The following is a 15,084-nucleotide window of genomic DNA, read 5'->3' on the forward strand; positions in this document are numbered from 1 at the left end:
GTAAATTATTGGCTCATACTTTTTAAATTGTGTTATAGAAATATAAAAATTCAAAATATGAATTGATTTGGTTTTTGGTGAGCTATATTAAAAAATTTATTTTAAATGAAAATGCTTTGTAATAGTTTTTCCTCGAACATAATTTATTTGAACTTGAACATCATATGATTGATCATACAGAGATTAGTAATTTTTAATGACAATATACAAAATTAAATACACGTTTTATGCTTATTATGCTTTATTTAAAAATGATGTATCACGACTCATGGAATGGCACATATGAGTGTACAGGAAAGCCTTTAATAACAAAAATTTTAACACCCTAGCTCGCCATATTTTGCTTCAAATCTAGCTTGTATAGTTCCATCTGGGTCTCTTAATCGTCGAACTTCGTCGAAATCAGCTCGTCTTTTGTGATAAATATAACAGGCTGCTTCTTTAAATCTTTCGATGTGAATAGGTAGACATTTGGCACACAGACTTTCAATTATTTCCGGAATTAGTTCTATAATCATATAAAATATAATGAAACTTAGTTTGAAAACAAATTTGACATATGCAAGTTTTGTGAACGGTAGAATGTTCTAAATGTTATCAAGGAATTATCAGAATCTTTAAAGAAAAATATCTGAAAGAAAATAAGTAAGTTAATAATTTCATGGTAAAATGTAAGCCATCTGCTAAAATGACTGTCATTGAGACTGCCGTGTTACTCCAAAATACAATAAAATTCTACTACAAGAATGTTTCAAAATAAAAATGCGTTAAAACAATAATATTTTCCTATTTTTATTTTTATTTTGCTGTTTTAGAAGTAACTAACAGTATCTATGAAATGAGTACGTTCAATTAAAATACTTATAATGAACTGCTGTAATTGCTATACGCAGCAATAAATTATGAGATGCGTTACATCTATAGCAGCGTTTCAAAAGCCATGAACCTAGAGCACGATGTCCGATAGCTCTTATATCGAAAGTCCCTTATAAATGATTTTACCGTATGAGAGGGGATCTTTCAGTTCTTTTACTCTCTGTTTTAAAATAATAAATATTTTACACAATGGACAGATTGACATCGATGATACGTTGACAATAAAGATTCAAAATGTATAGTATAAAATTATCTATAAAAGTGTTTATTTCAGAAAAATATAACTTACTTTTGAACTCGGTCACGATGCGAGGACAACCATAAAAATGTTCTGCAATAATACAATCCTTGTACTTTTTAAAAAGGCGGTCATTATCTATGATAGGTTTGTAGTCAAATTCAGTCCAGGCAACAGGATAGTGATGCTTCATTTTTGATTTGTCAAATAAATCAGATATTCTTAAAGCAGGCTTTTTCGTTGAGTTATCTATTGTATTACTAGAACTTGTGACGCTGTTGACAAATACCGCAAGTATGGTTGCTGATATGAAATAAGCTCTACGACACATTTTGAGGTATAGTCTTAATTCTACTAACATCAAATATCGTTTGAACTCTTTTATATTACGTTTTCAATATTAAATACCTTCTATACGTCTATAATTTTCTTGGTAATAAGTTTGTTTTTTATGACAATTATAATACTAGGAACGATGTAATATATTAAAGTTGCATAAGGTTACGTGTGAGCCTGTCACGCGAAGTTCAACTCCTGTCTACTTTTTTTTTAATTATTCACTCTCATGTAATTAGAGGAAATATAAATACATCTAATTTAAATATTATCTGTATCCGTAAATTAGAAGGCAATAATCGGCAGAAGTTCAAAAACTTAAGCTACTATTTAATATTATTCATTCTTTACTCAAATCTCGACTATATATGTATAAGTGTTATTGAATATATATTTCTTTTTTCTGATTGAAATTTTGAGTGATGAATATATCTTAAACATGATAAATATTGTCGAAACATATCACTATGTAACTCCAAATAGTCTAAAGATTTTCTAATAGAGCTTATAGGCTTATAAAAACTAACGTATTAATAATGATAATGCGACAGATCAATGGAAAAATCTTATGATTTTCCAGAAATGTTTTCGTCATTATCATTATAAAGAATTTTTCCAAGTATAGCATTTTAACTTGATTTTCATGAATTGATAGTTTATTTTATGATCAAATTTTTTATTTAGCGATACTTTCATTTAATTTTCATAGTATGTTGCATTATTCAGAACAATTAATTATATAACGAGTAAGTTATTCAATAGTATTGGCATATTAATATCAACAATTGACTTTGCCGAACTTGTCCTCAAATTTTGTCTGGAGTGAACCGTTCGGATCTTTGGACTTTCGCACTTCATCGTAATCGGCTCTTCGTTTCTTGCAAATGTACTCGACTGCTTCTTTGAATCTTTCGATATGTACTGGTAAGCATTTGGCACACATTGTCTCCAGTACTTCAGGTATAATTTCTGTAATTATTGGTTACAAATTAAGCGATGAGCTAATTAAGCAAATTCAATAATAGATATCGTAAAATCTTCGAACTAAATGTGTGGAAGTCTTTTGTCAACGAATAATTCTTTGTTGCGAAACCCTTGTCAATGTGGTTAAATTTTTACATAAATAATAACCTTGTAGTTTCTAGTTAAAATTATAAAATCAACATGACCATAGAAAGAAATTCACTCGACTAACTTTTTAATTGAAGAACGTCGCGGGGGCATCCCGTTGTCTTGTCCACTAGAAGGCACTGCTTATATTTTCGAAATAATCGCTCGTTATCAATAACAGGCTTGTAGTTAACTTTGGTCCAAGAAATCGGATAATATTCTTTGGTCTCACTGTCTTCATGGGTTGGTAACTCAGTAGTTTTCTCCGCCGACTGTTCAGTGAGGTCTTGAGCAATGGCAACAGTGGTTAGGAACAACGTAGCTATGGCTAACGCGAGGTAAACTCTATAACGCGACATCTTAACTCTGCTAACGAAGTGATTCACTATGAGTCTTTTATAGTGGCCGAGTGTGTTTTCCGATCTCAACGTAGATCAGCGAGCGCAAGAAAAAACTTGTTTCCGCGCTTATGCACACAAAAGATGCGAGCATGTGATTGTGCAATGTATACACCTCATGCGCTAATTCTTGGCCTTTATAGATCGACTTATCTTTATTTTTGCCGTGCTCAATCATTTTCTAACATTGGTGTGTATATCTATTGAATGCGAAGACATCCGGACGGCAAGCGTTGAATTAATCGCTCATCGATGAATACGATTGTCCGAATGAGTTCTTTCCGAGTGCTGACTAACTGCGACTTCAGTTTGATCGGCTAAATTTCCACGTGACCATTGTCGAAACACGGCAAAAAGTTGCTCGAATGCGCAATCGAATTGTTTGACGATTAGCATCAGCGTGACTTTTTATTTTTCAATTTTCAATCGTTAATCTTCGAGCTAAGAGTTATTTTCAATCATGAGAAAGATTTGTGAGCAGCTCTCTGAAAAAATATCCGGCGACGAGGTTAGCTTGCGAGATTCAAATCAGGTCGACGCAGAAACAAAACTAAGAATTTTTCGGGCCCTGAGAAACGTGGATCCAGATTCGAAACAACTGTATCAGTGCATCAAGCAGTCTGTCGAAAAATTTCTGACTGATAAAGATTGTGCCCATAAAGCTTCTACGGAAACGTTTGAGGACTGCGATTGTTCGTCTGTGGACACCTTGGAATTTTGTGATACGTTGAAATCGAGATGTCACGATGAATGTGAACTGATGCTTTTTACCGAGATTATTATTAAAAAGCTCGACGATGAATTGTGTAATCTGATCATTAATCGTGAACTTCGAAGACGCGAGGTTAAAGAAAAACCCGAATACATCATCGTTCCTGTACTTATTTGTCCTAGCGAGGATTCAACCAGGTAATTATAACAAAATGAAGACTTCGATTTTAGGATGTATTGACCTTGTTTCTTTGGTTAGTACTGCAAGCCAACCTTGCCAATGTTCGACGTCAGATTCGGATAGAGATATTTGCACTTGTGACTCCATTTCAATAACGTGTTCGGCGAGCAAAGCCCAGCTAGGGATCTGTAAACGCCAAGCCAAACCTATCGTTTTTCGTCATGCTGGCAACCTGATGACCGTGTCGTCCGAGATATTCGATAAAGCCGTAGAACCGTTTAAAATCGGCGAAGTAGGCCCTTCCGAGGAAGTCGGCAAGTGGGGAGACCTTTTCTGCTTCGTCGAACGCATTTTACGAGAGCTGAACTTACGATTGAGTGGAGTGAGAACGTTGGCAGAAGATGATTGTTGTGGCGACAGCTGCATCAGGCCCACGAAAAAGGACAGATTCGACGATTTGGAAAGATTCAAACACATCCATTTGTTTGGCTTTTCTATATTTTGCCGGAACTTGATGAGATGGTAAACGATCGAAGCGACAGCTAATTGACCGAGCGCGATCGCCTGTGAAATTATCGTTTGTAGGTCAAACTGCATTACAAAGAGGTGGAACTGCGTAACAAGTTGTCCGCACCTCGTCATTCATCTACCTTCTATGAGTTATCCTTGCCATTTGCGCAGAAAAGCTAAGCGCCAGTTCGGATCCCTACAAAATGTTCAAGTAATCGCGCGAACGACGGAAATGAACGCGAATCATAGAATCAACGGACTATAGGCAATAATGACAGATCGGCAGGTTGGGTTGGCTGGTGAACGAGAACGCGCAGGTAATGTACGTGCACCCGGGCAAGTCGAATTTCGAAAGCAAGTGCATCCTGCAGTGCTTCGTAAGAGCGGCCAGACCGGACGTATCGTTATCGAGGCTGTGGATCATCGAGAACGACGACGAATGGTGACATATAAGCTCGCTTTACAACTCGCGGTTACGTAAGCGAAGGCAAAAAAGAATGCACCTCGACGGCAATAATGCGTGGCAGTCTTTCCAAGGAGGTCGACGAGGAGTATCGCAGTGGATGTGAAAGTCTATTCTATACGCCGCGGGTTTATCGCCGAGTGAGGCACCTGACTGCCGGCCGTCACGGATTCATTATTCCAGGTGTCCTGAGCAAAACGGATGTGCTCATTGCCGGCGAACTTAGGACGCCCATTTTAGGTGACAGCGCTCGTTTTAAAGGCATTATCTTCATTAAGTGGCATTGTATCGCTCTTATTAAAATCATAGCGCCGTTGCGCCAGATAAGCTCGAACCAATGGCAGACGTAGAATCGCCACACTGTGCTCACAGTCGCACGCACAATTAAGGACGTTCGTCGTTTATCCGCTCTAGCGATCGAAAGCCTCGATCGCCAGTTTAATTATGAAATAAGCCGAGACAGCCGCATTGCCTTGCCAAGAAAATAATATTCGTCCACGCGCGCGTTTTCTAAGCAAGCAGTCGTAAAAGCGTCCGACGAAAGGACGAAGGCATCGCGCGTATCTCAAGGCACCGCGCCGCGGGGGATGAGCCGACGACGTACAGGCGAACGACCCTCAGAGCACGTTTACTCTGCTCCTCGCAGGGCCCTGTTTAAAGTTCCAGGAGCGATTGCTCAGCAAGTTCTACGTGATGTCTGTGCTGGCCGAGGCCGGACTCCGTCAGCCGCCCTTCGTCGGCGTGCGTAATTTTCGCGAAGTAAGTCGCCGAGGGGCGGTGAATTTTTCACGAGACACTCGAGGGACGCGCGTCGCCACGTCTCTTTTCCAGCTGTGCGAGAGGATGGCCGAGATGGCAATCAAAGAACCGCGGAAACGCGAAGCCGGCGAGAGCAAATGGATGCTCAAGGTCAACTGCGGCTTCTGCGGCAATCAGAGCGCGCTTGTCTGTTTAGAGCGCCGAGTTTACCGCTTCATGGCCAAGGTGAGTTGTGGATCGCAACGCGCGACATCTTAGAAATTGCACGAATTTACAGAAAAGATTGCGATTCCATTTCTCATTTGCATCTTGATGTCGATGTTGAATATCGCGCACTCGAATGCGTTGAAATATTGCAAACGCAAATATTTTTATCGTCGATCGTAAACAATTGGTTCTTTCTTTCACAAGGAAGATCTTCAACTTTACTTGGCCCTCCAACTTCCGGATAAGCTGCAGGTCAGCAAAAGAGTTTACAACGACGCCAAAGAATTCTTTGTGGAATTGGAAAGACACGGCAAGCACAAATCTTTGTTAACCGAACCTTAAATACCTAATTAACTGAAATGTTGAGAAACTAAGAAAAAAGTTAGTCAAAGTTGTGATTTCATAATTGATTGGTAATCGAAGAAACACGCTAAGGCACTTGTCCGGCAAAATGTCAAGCTCGTACGCGAACGATTTCATCAAACATACAATTGTCGATTCGAACGGAACCGACAGCATTGATGCAATGCTCGGGCGATGCGGAATGTTGACAAACAGCTTGTTGATGCATTTACAATTTATGTGACAATCGAGCTGAACTGAATTCATGAATATTTGCATAATATTGACGCAATACAATAATTTGATACACGGATGCGGCTTGGAAATCGGGCTTCTTCCGGGTTCCGCAAAATTCAGCTTATAAAGCGACGAATTCACGATTGTTTTTCACACGAATTCAACGAGCTCGAGTGTCGCGTGTGTTCGGAAGTACTCGTGTAAGATTTTGTTGAAGCTATTATTACAGAATGTTTCGCGCGAAAGAAGGACCATTGTTTCTCACAATGTGCATATTATCCGCGTTAATTTTCGAGAGCCAACATTTGTCGTCCGACCAGTGGAAATGCAACATAGCAAATGCCGTGTATCTGTTTGTATTCGTGACGCTCGAAGTGGTCGTCGTGAGATTGTCAGCGGTCGAACTGGAAAGAAACAGTCACGATATCGAAGACCTGCCTCGACCCTTAATCCCTTGAGATGGAAACGCGAAAGAGTGAGCGTTGAGCAATTCGCGCGGTATCCAGGTGGAGTGCTGACAGCTTGCCCCGAGGGCGACTATCGCACGGTCAGTTTGGGCTGCTTCATCGAGCACGACACGGCCAAGGCTCGTCTGCGAACCAGCGCAGACGTGTTGCGGACGCGCACTGGGCTGCACAGCTGCAGCTGGAGCGACTTCGGCTACGTCATACCGCAGACCAGTCTGCCCGAGGCATGGGTCGAGCAACTGGTCGCACGTCTCGGTGACGCGCTGTCGCTGGAGCAGCACATCGGCTTCTTCGGCGTGGACATCCTGGTCTTTCGCGACCGACAACAGGTACCGCCCGGCGAGCGTGTACCCGGTTGACACAGCGCGCACGAGTGCAGTGCTCGCTTATTACCGCAACTCGTGTTCCACGCAGGTACTCGATTACTGGGTGGTGGATATCGACCCGTACTACACGGATCTGCTGTCTTTCGACGACTGGCGGCGATTTTGCTTGAATATACCTATTTGCGCGAGGTGAGTCGCGCAAATGCTGGCCTCGCCGGCGAGCGAAAGAACTGGCGCGCGCTGACATCACGCAACGGATAATTTCAGTTTCAGCCCCATTCCCGACAGCGCGCCGGCTAATAGCAGGAACGCCGACACGGCAGTCGTCCCCTCGGAGCATCGATTCGTCGTCTGCAGCGGACAATTGCGCGTCGACGGCCTGTCCACGCTCGCCTCGGACGCGTTCCTCCGCGAGCTCTGCGACAAGCATCGAATCGCTTACAGTCACAAGGTGAGAATTAATCGCGCTGTCTCGCGCGTGCCTTCGTCCGAGTCCTTGCTTTTTCTTGTCACGCAGGCGAGAACAGGCTGCATGATCTGCCCGATAGATAGCGAGAAGAGGACTTATCTTCTGTTCTCGTTTTGTCGCTCGAGAGTCACGGCTCTGAGGCACTTTGTCCGAGCGCTAAAAGCCCTGCACTCGGCGTCCGTCGCGAAAAGTAAGCCGCTACTCGGACCCACCGTCGCAGCCTCTTCTCGCTCGAGTAACATCCTCGTACGTATGTCCATCACGTTGACCACGCGGCAATGCCGCTTGCCTGCGCGAGCCAATGCATCCGTAAACGAGGCTTCTTTGTACATTTTTTATTTGCCTTTGATCTTCCTCGCCTTCCCCGCCAACGAATCGGACGATGCGAAACGCTCGCAGACGCAAAAAGCAAAGCAAAATGCAGCATCCAACTCATTTGCAATTTCAAAGACGACGCGAATTGCCCGTTGTTTACAACTGCGAAAACTTTCCAGAGTCTGGCGCGTGACGTGGAACGATTGCACGACCTCAACTCAACGACGACTTCTTCGCCGGCTACTGACGAGACGACGGGCAGATGGAAAACGGCAGGCAGCGATTCGTCGCGTCGTTATCATCGTCAAGGCAGTCGATAAGTGACTCGCGGCTTTCGCGCTTATCGGCGCGCGGTAAGCGCAGCAGTCGTCGTCACTCGGCTGCAGACTGGCTGGCAGCCTATCGCTGAATTGTCAGATTGGGATTGCCGAGTGCGCGCGCGCGGGCTGAATTTTACTGATTGACACGAGCGCGGCGACGGAAGCGCTGTAATTTCATTTGCGCTGGCAATGAAGACCTGCTTTGTCATTTCGTCGCGTAGAACGGTGCAATTATGCTTGAGTGTAATTTTTATGACTCTTCTTTGCCTGTTAATTAAATAAACGATCGACCCCTCCACTCGTTGAACGTTGACTCATTGAGCAAGCCACTTCTCGACGGCAGTTATCGTCTCGCACACTTGTCGAGCTCCACGAAGAAGTTGGAAGCCGCTGAAAGTAATTTCGCAGTTTTGTACGTACATACATATTCAAGTATGGATACCGAAAAAAAAGTTGGCAGCCCAGCAAGAAAAGTTACTTGTACTCGCCAAGTTTGAGTCGTTAGCGCGAAGTAGCACTGGCAAAGAATTATACGGAAAGAAAACGTGTAATAAATTTATGAACAATTCGACACTGTCTCCTTTTAGCGAGGATTAAAAGTATTTAAAATTTAAAAATATTTAAAATTGAAGATCTTAGCTTGGCATTTGGACAAAAATTGGATTCGTCAAATCACTGGTCGATTCGAGCGATTCGTCATCGATCGCAGTGCTGGATTCGCGTTGGAATCCGAACCTCGCCGAGCTCGGCAAGTTAGCCGCTCGGGAGCTAAGTTATCTGCTTAACGCTGGCAGACAATTATCAGCTGGCCGTTAATCAATGAAGTCTCTCTTCCTCTCTCGTTTATCTGGCTGGGGCTCTCGCGACTGAGCGAGGGAGCGAGGGAGCGAGGGAGCGAGAGTGCGAGATAGGCACGGAATAGCTAAGGTTGGCGTGGGCGGCACGGTTCGGTTCCACCTGCTATCGCGCCTCGCTAATCGGCCTGCCATTCAAGCCATCTCCTGCCGAACGAGGTCGCTCGCTCGTTCCTTCTCTCCTTCTCTCCTTCGCTCTCTCTCTCCCTCTCTCTCTCTCTCTTCTATTTTGAATAATGACCTATCGATTTTTCGGCTTCTTCGTCGATCTCGCCGCCTATCTGTCTGTCTCTCTTTCCGCGGACGAACTCCACGTCGCGTTTTTAATATCGCTCAAGCGGAAGTCGCGGCAGAGAGATCGCGAGGTGGCTGTTTAACTTCTGTCACTCTCGGGTAAACTTCGCAAATCGAACTGTCTTGAATTCCCGAGCGTTTGACGGAAAAGAAGAAAAGAAAAGCGAAAGTTTGCTCGAGCTCGAGCGGCTCAAATCGACGATTCTCCGCTGGCTTTTGTGCCACTGTCGAAAGCCGTATCTCAAAGCTGGAAACGGTATTTCCTATCAAGCACTGTACTATTCGAGCCTATGGATATGTAACAATGACGACCGCAGCTATGAAAAGCTAACTTTCCTTTTTTGTCCTTTGTCGGTAGAAAGAGGGAGAAAGGACATTCGGGAGAAGTATGTGCGTATAAGAAATTGAATTGTTGACGACAGCCTGAAAGTACACGCGGGGATGATCGGGAAAAATTGATCCGCATGCTCTATTTATAACCACCGAAGCAACGATTTCGATTCTCGCGTGACTACGTCGAAGCTATCACATGCAAATTTATGTATCTGCCATTACTACGTGTACGAGTGTGCGCGCACTTTGCGGCCGCCCTATTACGTAACCCCACTGTTGTCGTTGTTGCTTTCGTCTTTCCGTTGTGCGACAACAAAACGTAGGGCAACCGAGTCGAAATGCGCTTGCCGGTTTGGCGGCGGTATCCATAACGCCACTTATTTTGTCGCAAGTGAAATGGCGTCAAACTGCGCTCGCTCGGTGAAAAAAATAATCTCGCGTCCGCGCGCGGGTGAGTGACATGCAAAGCGCTTTCGAAATGAGAGAAAAAAAAACGACGAAGAAGTGGAGAGAGTAAAGCCGCGGAAGCTTCTTTTTCGCAATGAAACAATGGCCCGAGCGAGGCGACAGCTTATCCAGCAGAGTGCGCCTCAACAATTCTCGCCCTCTCTCTCTCTCTCTCTCTCTCTCTCTCTCTCTCTCGCTAATGCCCGTGTTTACCGAGTTTCGAACTCAAACTCGGCCGCCGCCAAGCGTTGTCAGAAAACTACTAACGAATCTGCGTGACGATGACAAAAGGCACGGAAAGGAGATGCGCGGCTTTTTCGTCTCGTGTTTTTTCTTCTTATTTTACGGTCCTTTGTAAATCGAGAAGGCGCTTTTGTGCATAACCCCAGCCGTTCGTGCGTCCGCAAGGGCACTTTCGCGCCTGAATAAAGTGGCTATCGATTGAAAATCTTCTCTTCGGCTCTCTCGCGGTTTACACGAGCTGCAGATATTTTCCCTCTCAAGGGTCGCCCCGGCGCGCGGTGGAAAAGCCAACAGGGTGTAAGTAGCTTCATTGAATCGAGTGGTTTTCCAATGAGCTTTTTTTCTCGCTTGCCGCGCAGACGACGCGGTCGGTTACGGTTTGCTCGTTAATAATATTTTCGGAAAACCGCTTCGCCGTAGTAGTGCGCAACGACGAGCGATCGCGCACTGGCTGTGGAGTATGCGCGGATCATTAGCGTTTTCACCGAAATGTTGAGGGCAATCCAATTTTCTCCTGCGCGAGAGACTTCGCTTCAAAATGGTATTGTGGTGAAAGGACTCTTTGAATTACACTTTCTTGGTAAATCCTGGTCTTCGAGGGAGCCCGGCTAATATAATGTCTCTTTCATTTCACTTGTCGACTGCAATGCTCTGCATTCTTAGTTCAACATCCAGCTTTGAATTTTGCACGAGGATGAGATATTCTCATTCTGGTGCAACCATTTATTATTATATATAAAGAAAATCAACAAAGGAACAACTTTACGTTTAAAGAGCAGCCGTTAGTCATATAGAATCTTCATTATCCGCGTAATAAAGCTCGAGTTACTTATCCAGCAGGTACACCATCTTAATATTAGTATGCCGCGCTTGGCGAATTGGTATATACCGATAGAAGAAAGCTCAAAAGCAATCCACAGGCTGCGGACGTGATTGAGACGCTGCCCGTGTATATATACATACATACCAGCGGCGTCTTTTTCCGCAATCAAAGGCATTTCAGGCCGAGCAGATTGAGTTGCGAGAGGAGCGAAGGACACAAAAAAGGTCGGAATTCGATTCGACGCTACCCAACTAATAGCGAGGTATTGTTGGACCTAGCCAAGGAGGCGACGAGTCTCTACGAGTCTGCAAGCTGAATTAATTTCGATAGCACTGCTCTTCTTCTGCTATTCATGGCGCGTTCGAGCTTTCAATTTTTTAAGTTTCCTCGGTATGAATTGCGCAGGAAAGATTTCTCTTTGATGGGGAGGGGGAACTTTAGTCGATGAAATCTCGATCTGATATCGCTCACATTTTTCCGAGACTTAGTTTCTATTTTCATCATTTTCGTTAACTCACGTTTATCCCCGTAAAACAGTCGGCACTACTTCTCGAATAATGAATAATTACAACAGCGCCACAGCAGCAAATTTATTACGGACTATAACTTGAATATTCAATTAACAGATAGAGCTGGATCGTATTCTGGACAAAAAATGTATTCATTTACATGAGTTACACAGCTCCGCTTTATTTTTCGATTAATGCGAAAGCCATTCCACGCGACATTCCACGATAACTAAAAGTATTCCGCTTTAATTTTTAATGGAATTATTTCGGTAACGATGCGAAAATTATCACAATAACACGGGGATACTTTCCACAAGCGTTTCCAGAAGAGGAATTTTCATGATTCCAATTGAGATGCAGTCCAGTCCAAGGGGAACCCGATGAGCTCGGCGAATAACAGAAAAAGCAACAAAAGAGCTTGGGGAGAAAACCGGCAATCAAGCAAAGCAGCCTGAAGTGTGACTTCGCCTACTTAACTCGAGTGTTTTCATTTTGCAGCCTCGCTGCGCGAGAGGAGGCGAGGCGTTCGCCGGCTGTTTTTGCTCTCGCGAAGAACAAAAAGCGCACACGCACGCGCCCGGCGTACAGGTGAGCGCGTTCTCTTTTTCTTCCGCGCTTCGATCGCGGCGGCTGCGACAATGAAGCGCCTCCCGAACGTCCGAGATATATACGCGCGCGTCCCCGCAACTTTCGCATCAGATTGCTTTAAATCCACTTCGCTGGTATTCAGCTTTTAAGTCCGCGCTCGAAAACGCTCGGTAATTTGATTTGCCCGGCTATCTTTCGCACCTCTCGCCGTGTGATGGCTTTCTGTCGCGCGCGATTGCTGCACTTGACGCGCAATTTTGATGGCTCATTCCTCCTGCTATTACTGTAATTCTATTGCCTCCTTTTTTTAACCCATTTCATTTTTCCCTTGTGATCAATCTTCGACTTTTTCGATAACCAGTTCCATCTTGTCAATATACGCAACTGGGCAATCGAATCCATTTCGACAGTCGAATAGTCATAAAAATGAAAAAAAACTTGATCGATAATTCAAAGTGCAATGCATTGTCGTCGGGCGACAACGATATTTTGTATGATGATTTATCAATGACGGTAGGACAAACAGAAAACTAATTATTATAGAGATATGGAATATTTTTATTGGAATATAATATTTTTTTTCTATAAAATGGAAACTCGTTAAAATTTGTTAAAATTTGCTTTAAATGCTTCCTCATGTATGAAAGCTAATCAACAAATACTTTAAAAAGGTTATTTAATTCTTCTAAATATCGAATTGACATACGAAAGCAAGGCATTCTTTTCCTCGTAATATAAGAGCTAGTTGCGTGAGGTGTAAAAGAACGCACGGATGATGTGAGATTTTTAGTGGATCAAAAGAGCTTCGTTGTAAAGTCAACTTGCACACCCCAAACTGTCCATATTAGTGTTGATCAATTCCGTGCGTCGACTGTAAACCTCTTACTTTGCCCGCAAAGTCGAGTCCAAGCCTTATGTTTTTTGCTGTCGCGTGACGCGGCAAGTTATTTATCACTGGTTGCCGGCAACCGTTTCCCGGCGCTTATCACTTTTTATTATTTTCTCGGGGCTCCGCGCGAAACAGTGCACAATGAGGCAGCGAGAAAGCACACGCGGAAAAAAAAACGGCAAAGGCGGAAAAGCGCAAGCGAAAAGTCGCCGGCCATAGAGCAGGCGTCCGATCAATACGTGCACGACTGTCTCTCTCTCTCTCTCTCTCTCTCTTGCTCTCTCGCTGACGTGCTGAAATGACGTATATAACAACTTCTTGCATACGTCGTGAGCACGAGCTTCGGATTCATACACGGATAATGGTCTGAAAGCGCCACGGTCAACTCGCGTGTGTGAGCGTATGTACACGGATAGAGAGAGAGAGAGGAGGTCTGGGCAGTGGGAAGGAGGCTGCCTTCAGTTGCCGCTCGTCCGACTGCTGCAGTGCCAGATGAGATGAATAAAAGAGTAGGCTTTCTGCACTTGCTCTGCCCATTGGTTTGCTCTTGTTGCTGCTTTATTTCGATTGCGTCCAAATTGAAAGTTCAGCCCCAAGAATCCACTACCAGCTTCTTTCTTTATTATTTTAAAAGTAGATAAGCGCATGCGAATTGCGCAATATTTTTTGTATCGCATAATGCTTCTCCACTCAAATGCACATCTAGAAATTAAAAAAAATTTTGTACTCCGGGTATAATGATTGTTATAGCTCGTCCTATAACGGGTATAAAAGTCCGACAGCACGTGCCACCTCATCATTTTGCCATTTAGTTGTGTCACAATGTGGTGCAATATCTATTTATTAAAATTGAGAAATCGGTTTAACTGCACGTGCAGTAATGTGCGCGAGCGCGATATAGCTCTTCCAATTAATGAACGGCCATAAGGAAAACCTGATAAAAGGCGAACCGCAAAAATAGAAGCTAATATTCGCTGATGAAACAAAAATCCAATACCCGAGAAGCTCACAACTTCTACGATTCCTCATTCCCGTGCGCGCGCACTATGTTCGATTGGCTATTCTGCTCGTCGGTCGAGCACAAAGACGAGCGAATGAGACGCGAACAAAAAAAAAAGGAAAAAAAATGAAAAGCAATGTGGAACGAGGCTGCCTGGAGAGTTGCATTGTTTTCACCGAGATATGCGCGCGCGAAGCACTACTTTGCCACTCCACGTCGTGTACGGCGTAATGGAATCGAAATATAACAATAAATCCCGACGATTGATGCTGAGCGCGATTCCTTGATTGCGCAAACTCATCGCGAGTCGACTTTTTGTACATCTTCGTACATTGACAAGATAGCCGTGTGTCAAATGTGTGCACAATTAATGGCTTTTCCGTTTAGTTACGGAAAAACGGTTCTTTGTAACGTCCATTACAGATTTCTATTTTTTTCAGGAACTCGGCGTTGCTCGCATCGCGACTTCACGCTTTAAATGCCACTCGTGAGCTTTCTCTCGTTCCCCTCTTTAGCAGCACCAACACAGAAACCATCTCTGTCGACGCGATACAGTCCGCACGCGGAGCTTGTTCGGCTCGAATTAAAGTGCATTTCATTTTCTCTCGCCAGAACGAACAAATCCCTTTCCTCGTTTAATGTAGAATTTTTTCGGATGCGTCGAAATAATACGGGATCCTTATTTAAGAATAGACCCTGTGGTCAGAGGGCTTTTCTGGAAAAAGATCAACGAAATCTCGATAAGCATTTCACGCGAGCATCTAAGTTCGCGGAAAAGAACGAATGTTCCTTTTTGTTTTGCCCTGCCCGTGAAAAAAGGGAGCTCAATATCGCGTGGG

General features: G+C 43.9%; 3 protein-coding genes across 7 annotated transcripts; 1 reads left to right on the forward strand and 2 right to left on the reverse strand.

Annotated features, from left to right (window-relative positions):
- Nucleotides 1-122: 122 nt before the first annotated feature.
- On the reverse strand, nucleotides 123-1,933 carry LOC131669155 (uncharacterized). Its single transcript, XM_058943849.1, has 2 exons — nucleotides 1,166-1,933; nucleotides 123-508 (listed from the first exon to the last, which is right to left on the reverse strand). The coding sequence occupies exons 1-2, from the start codon at nucleotides 1,473-1,475 to the stop codon at nucleotides 318-320; spliced, it is 501 nt and encodes a 166-aa protein (XP_058799832.1). The 5' UTR covers nucleotides 1,476-1,933; the 3' UTR covers nucleotides 123-317.
- Nucleotides 1,934-2,077: 144 nt separating this feature from the next.
- Nucleotides 2,078-2,941, reverse strand: LOC131669157 (putative odorant-binding protein A10). Its single transcript, XM_058943851.1, has 2 exons — nucleotides 2,646-2,941; nucleotides 2,078-2,419 (listed from the first exon to the last, which is right to left on the reverse strand). Exons 1-2 carry the CDS (start codon nucleotides 2,917-2,919, stop codon nucleotides 2,229-2,231), a joined length of 465 nt encoding a protein of 154 aa, XP_058799834.1. The 5' UTR covers nucleotides 2,920-2,941; the 3' UTR covers nucleotides 2,078-2,228.
- Nucleotides 2,942-3,062: 121 nt separating this feature from the next.
- On the forward strand, nucleotides 3,063-8,563 carry LOC131669152 (IQ domain-containing protein H-like). Of its 5 annotated transcripts, XM_058943843.1 has the most exons (9): nucleotides 3,063-5,063; nucleotides 5,470-5,582; nucleotides 5,655-5,807; nucleotides 5,994-6,099; nucleotides 6,875-7,164; nucleotides 7,250-7,350; nucleotides 7,429-7,612; nucleotides 7,679-7,876; nucleotides 8,125-8,563. In XM_058943843.1, the coding sequence occupies exons 1-9, from the start codon at nucleotides 4,877-4,879 to the stop codon at nucleotides 8,263-8,265; spliced, it is 1,473 nt and encodes a 490-aa protein (XP_058799826.1). In that variant the 5' UTR covers nucleotides 3,063-4,876; the 3' UTR covers nucleotides 8,266-8,563. The 5 variants fall into 5 exon arrangements, with proteins under 5 accessions (XP_058799826.1, XP_058799825.1, XP_058799827.1 ...); XM_058943842.1 differs by having other exon boundaries at nucleotides 5,470-5,807; XM_058943844.1 differs by lacking the exon at nucleotides 5,470-5,582 and having other exon boundaries at nucleotides 5,998-6,099.
- Nucleotides 8,564-15,084: the final 6,521 nt, after the last annotated feature.

This window comes from Phymastichus coffea, unplaced genomic scaffold (assembly GCF_024137745.1).
Source record: "Phymastichus coffea isolate CEN01 unplaced genomic scaffold, Cenicafe_Pcof_1.1 PCOF00087, whole genome shotgun sequence".
NCBI lineage: Eukaryota > Metazoa > Arthropoda > Insecta > Hymenoptera > Eulophidae > Phymastichus > Phymastichus coffea.

Excerpts from the sequence above, each read along its gene's own strand:
- LOC131669157 (XM_058943851.1), bottom strand. The coding sequence starts at position 2,919 with ATGTCGCGTTATAGAGTTTACCTCGCGTTAGCCATAGCTACGTTGTTC. Across the intron at positions 2,420-2,645 it reads CGACGTTCTTCAATTAAAAA|AAATTATACCTGAAGTACTG; the intron begins GTTAGTCGAGTG and ends CAATAATTACAG.
- LOC131669152 (XM_058943842.1), top strand. The coding sequence starts at position 4,877 with ATGCGTGGCAGTCTTTCCAAGGAGGTCGACGAGGAGTATCGCAGTGGA. Across the intron at positions 5,808-5,993 it reads TTTACCGCTTCATGGCCAAG|GAAGATCTTCAACTTTACTT; the intron begins GTGAGTTGTGGA and ends TTCTTTCACAAG. Across the intron at positions 7,877-8,124 it reads CTCGCTCGAGTAACATCCTC|AGTCTGGCGCGTGACGTGGA; the intron begins GTACGTATGTCC and ends AAAACTTTCCAG.
- LOC131669155 (XM_058943849.1), bottom strand. The coding sequence starts at position 1,475 with ATGTTAGTAGAATTAAGACTATACCTCAAAATGTGTCGTAGAGCTTAT. Across the intron at positions 509-1,165 it reads CATCGTGACCGAGTTCAAAA|AACTAATTCCGGAAATAATT; the intron begins GTAAGTTATATT and ends ATATGATTATAG.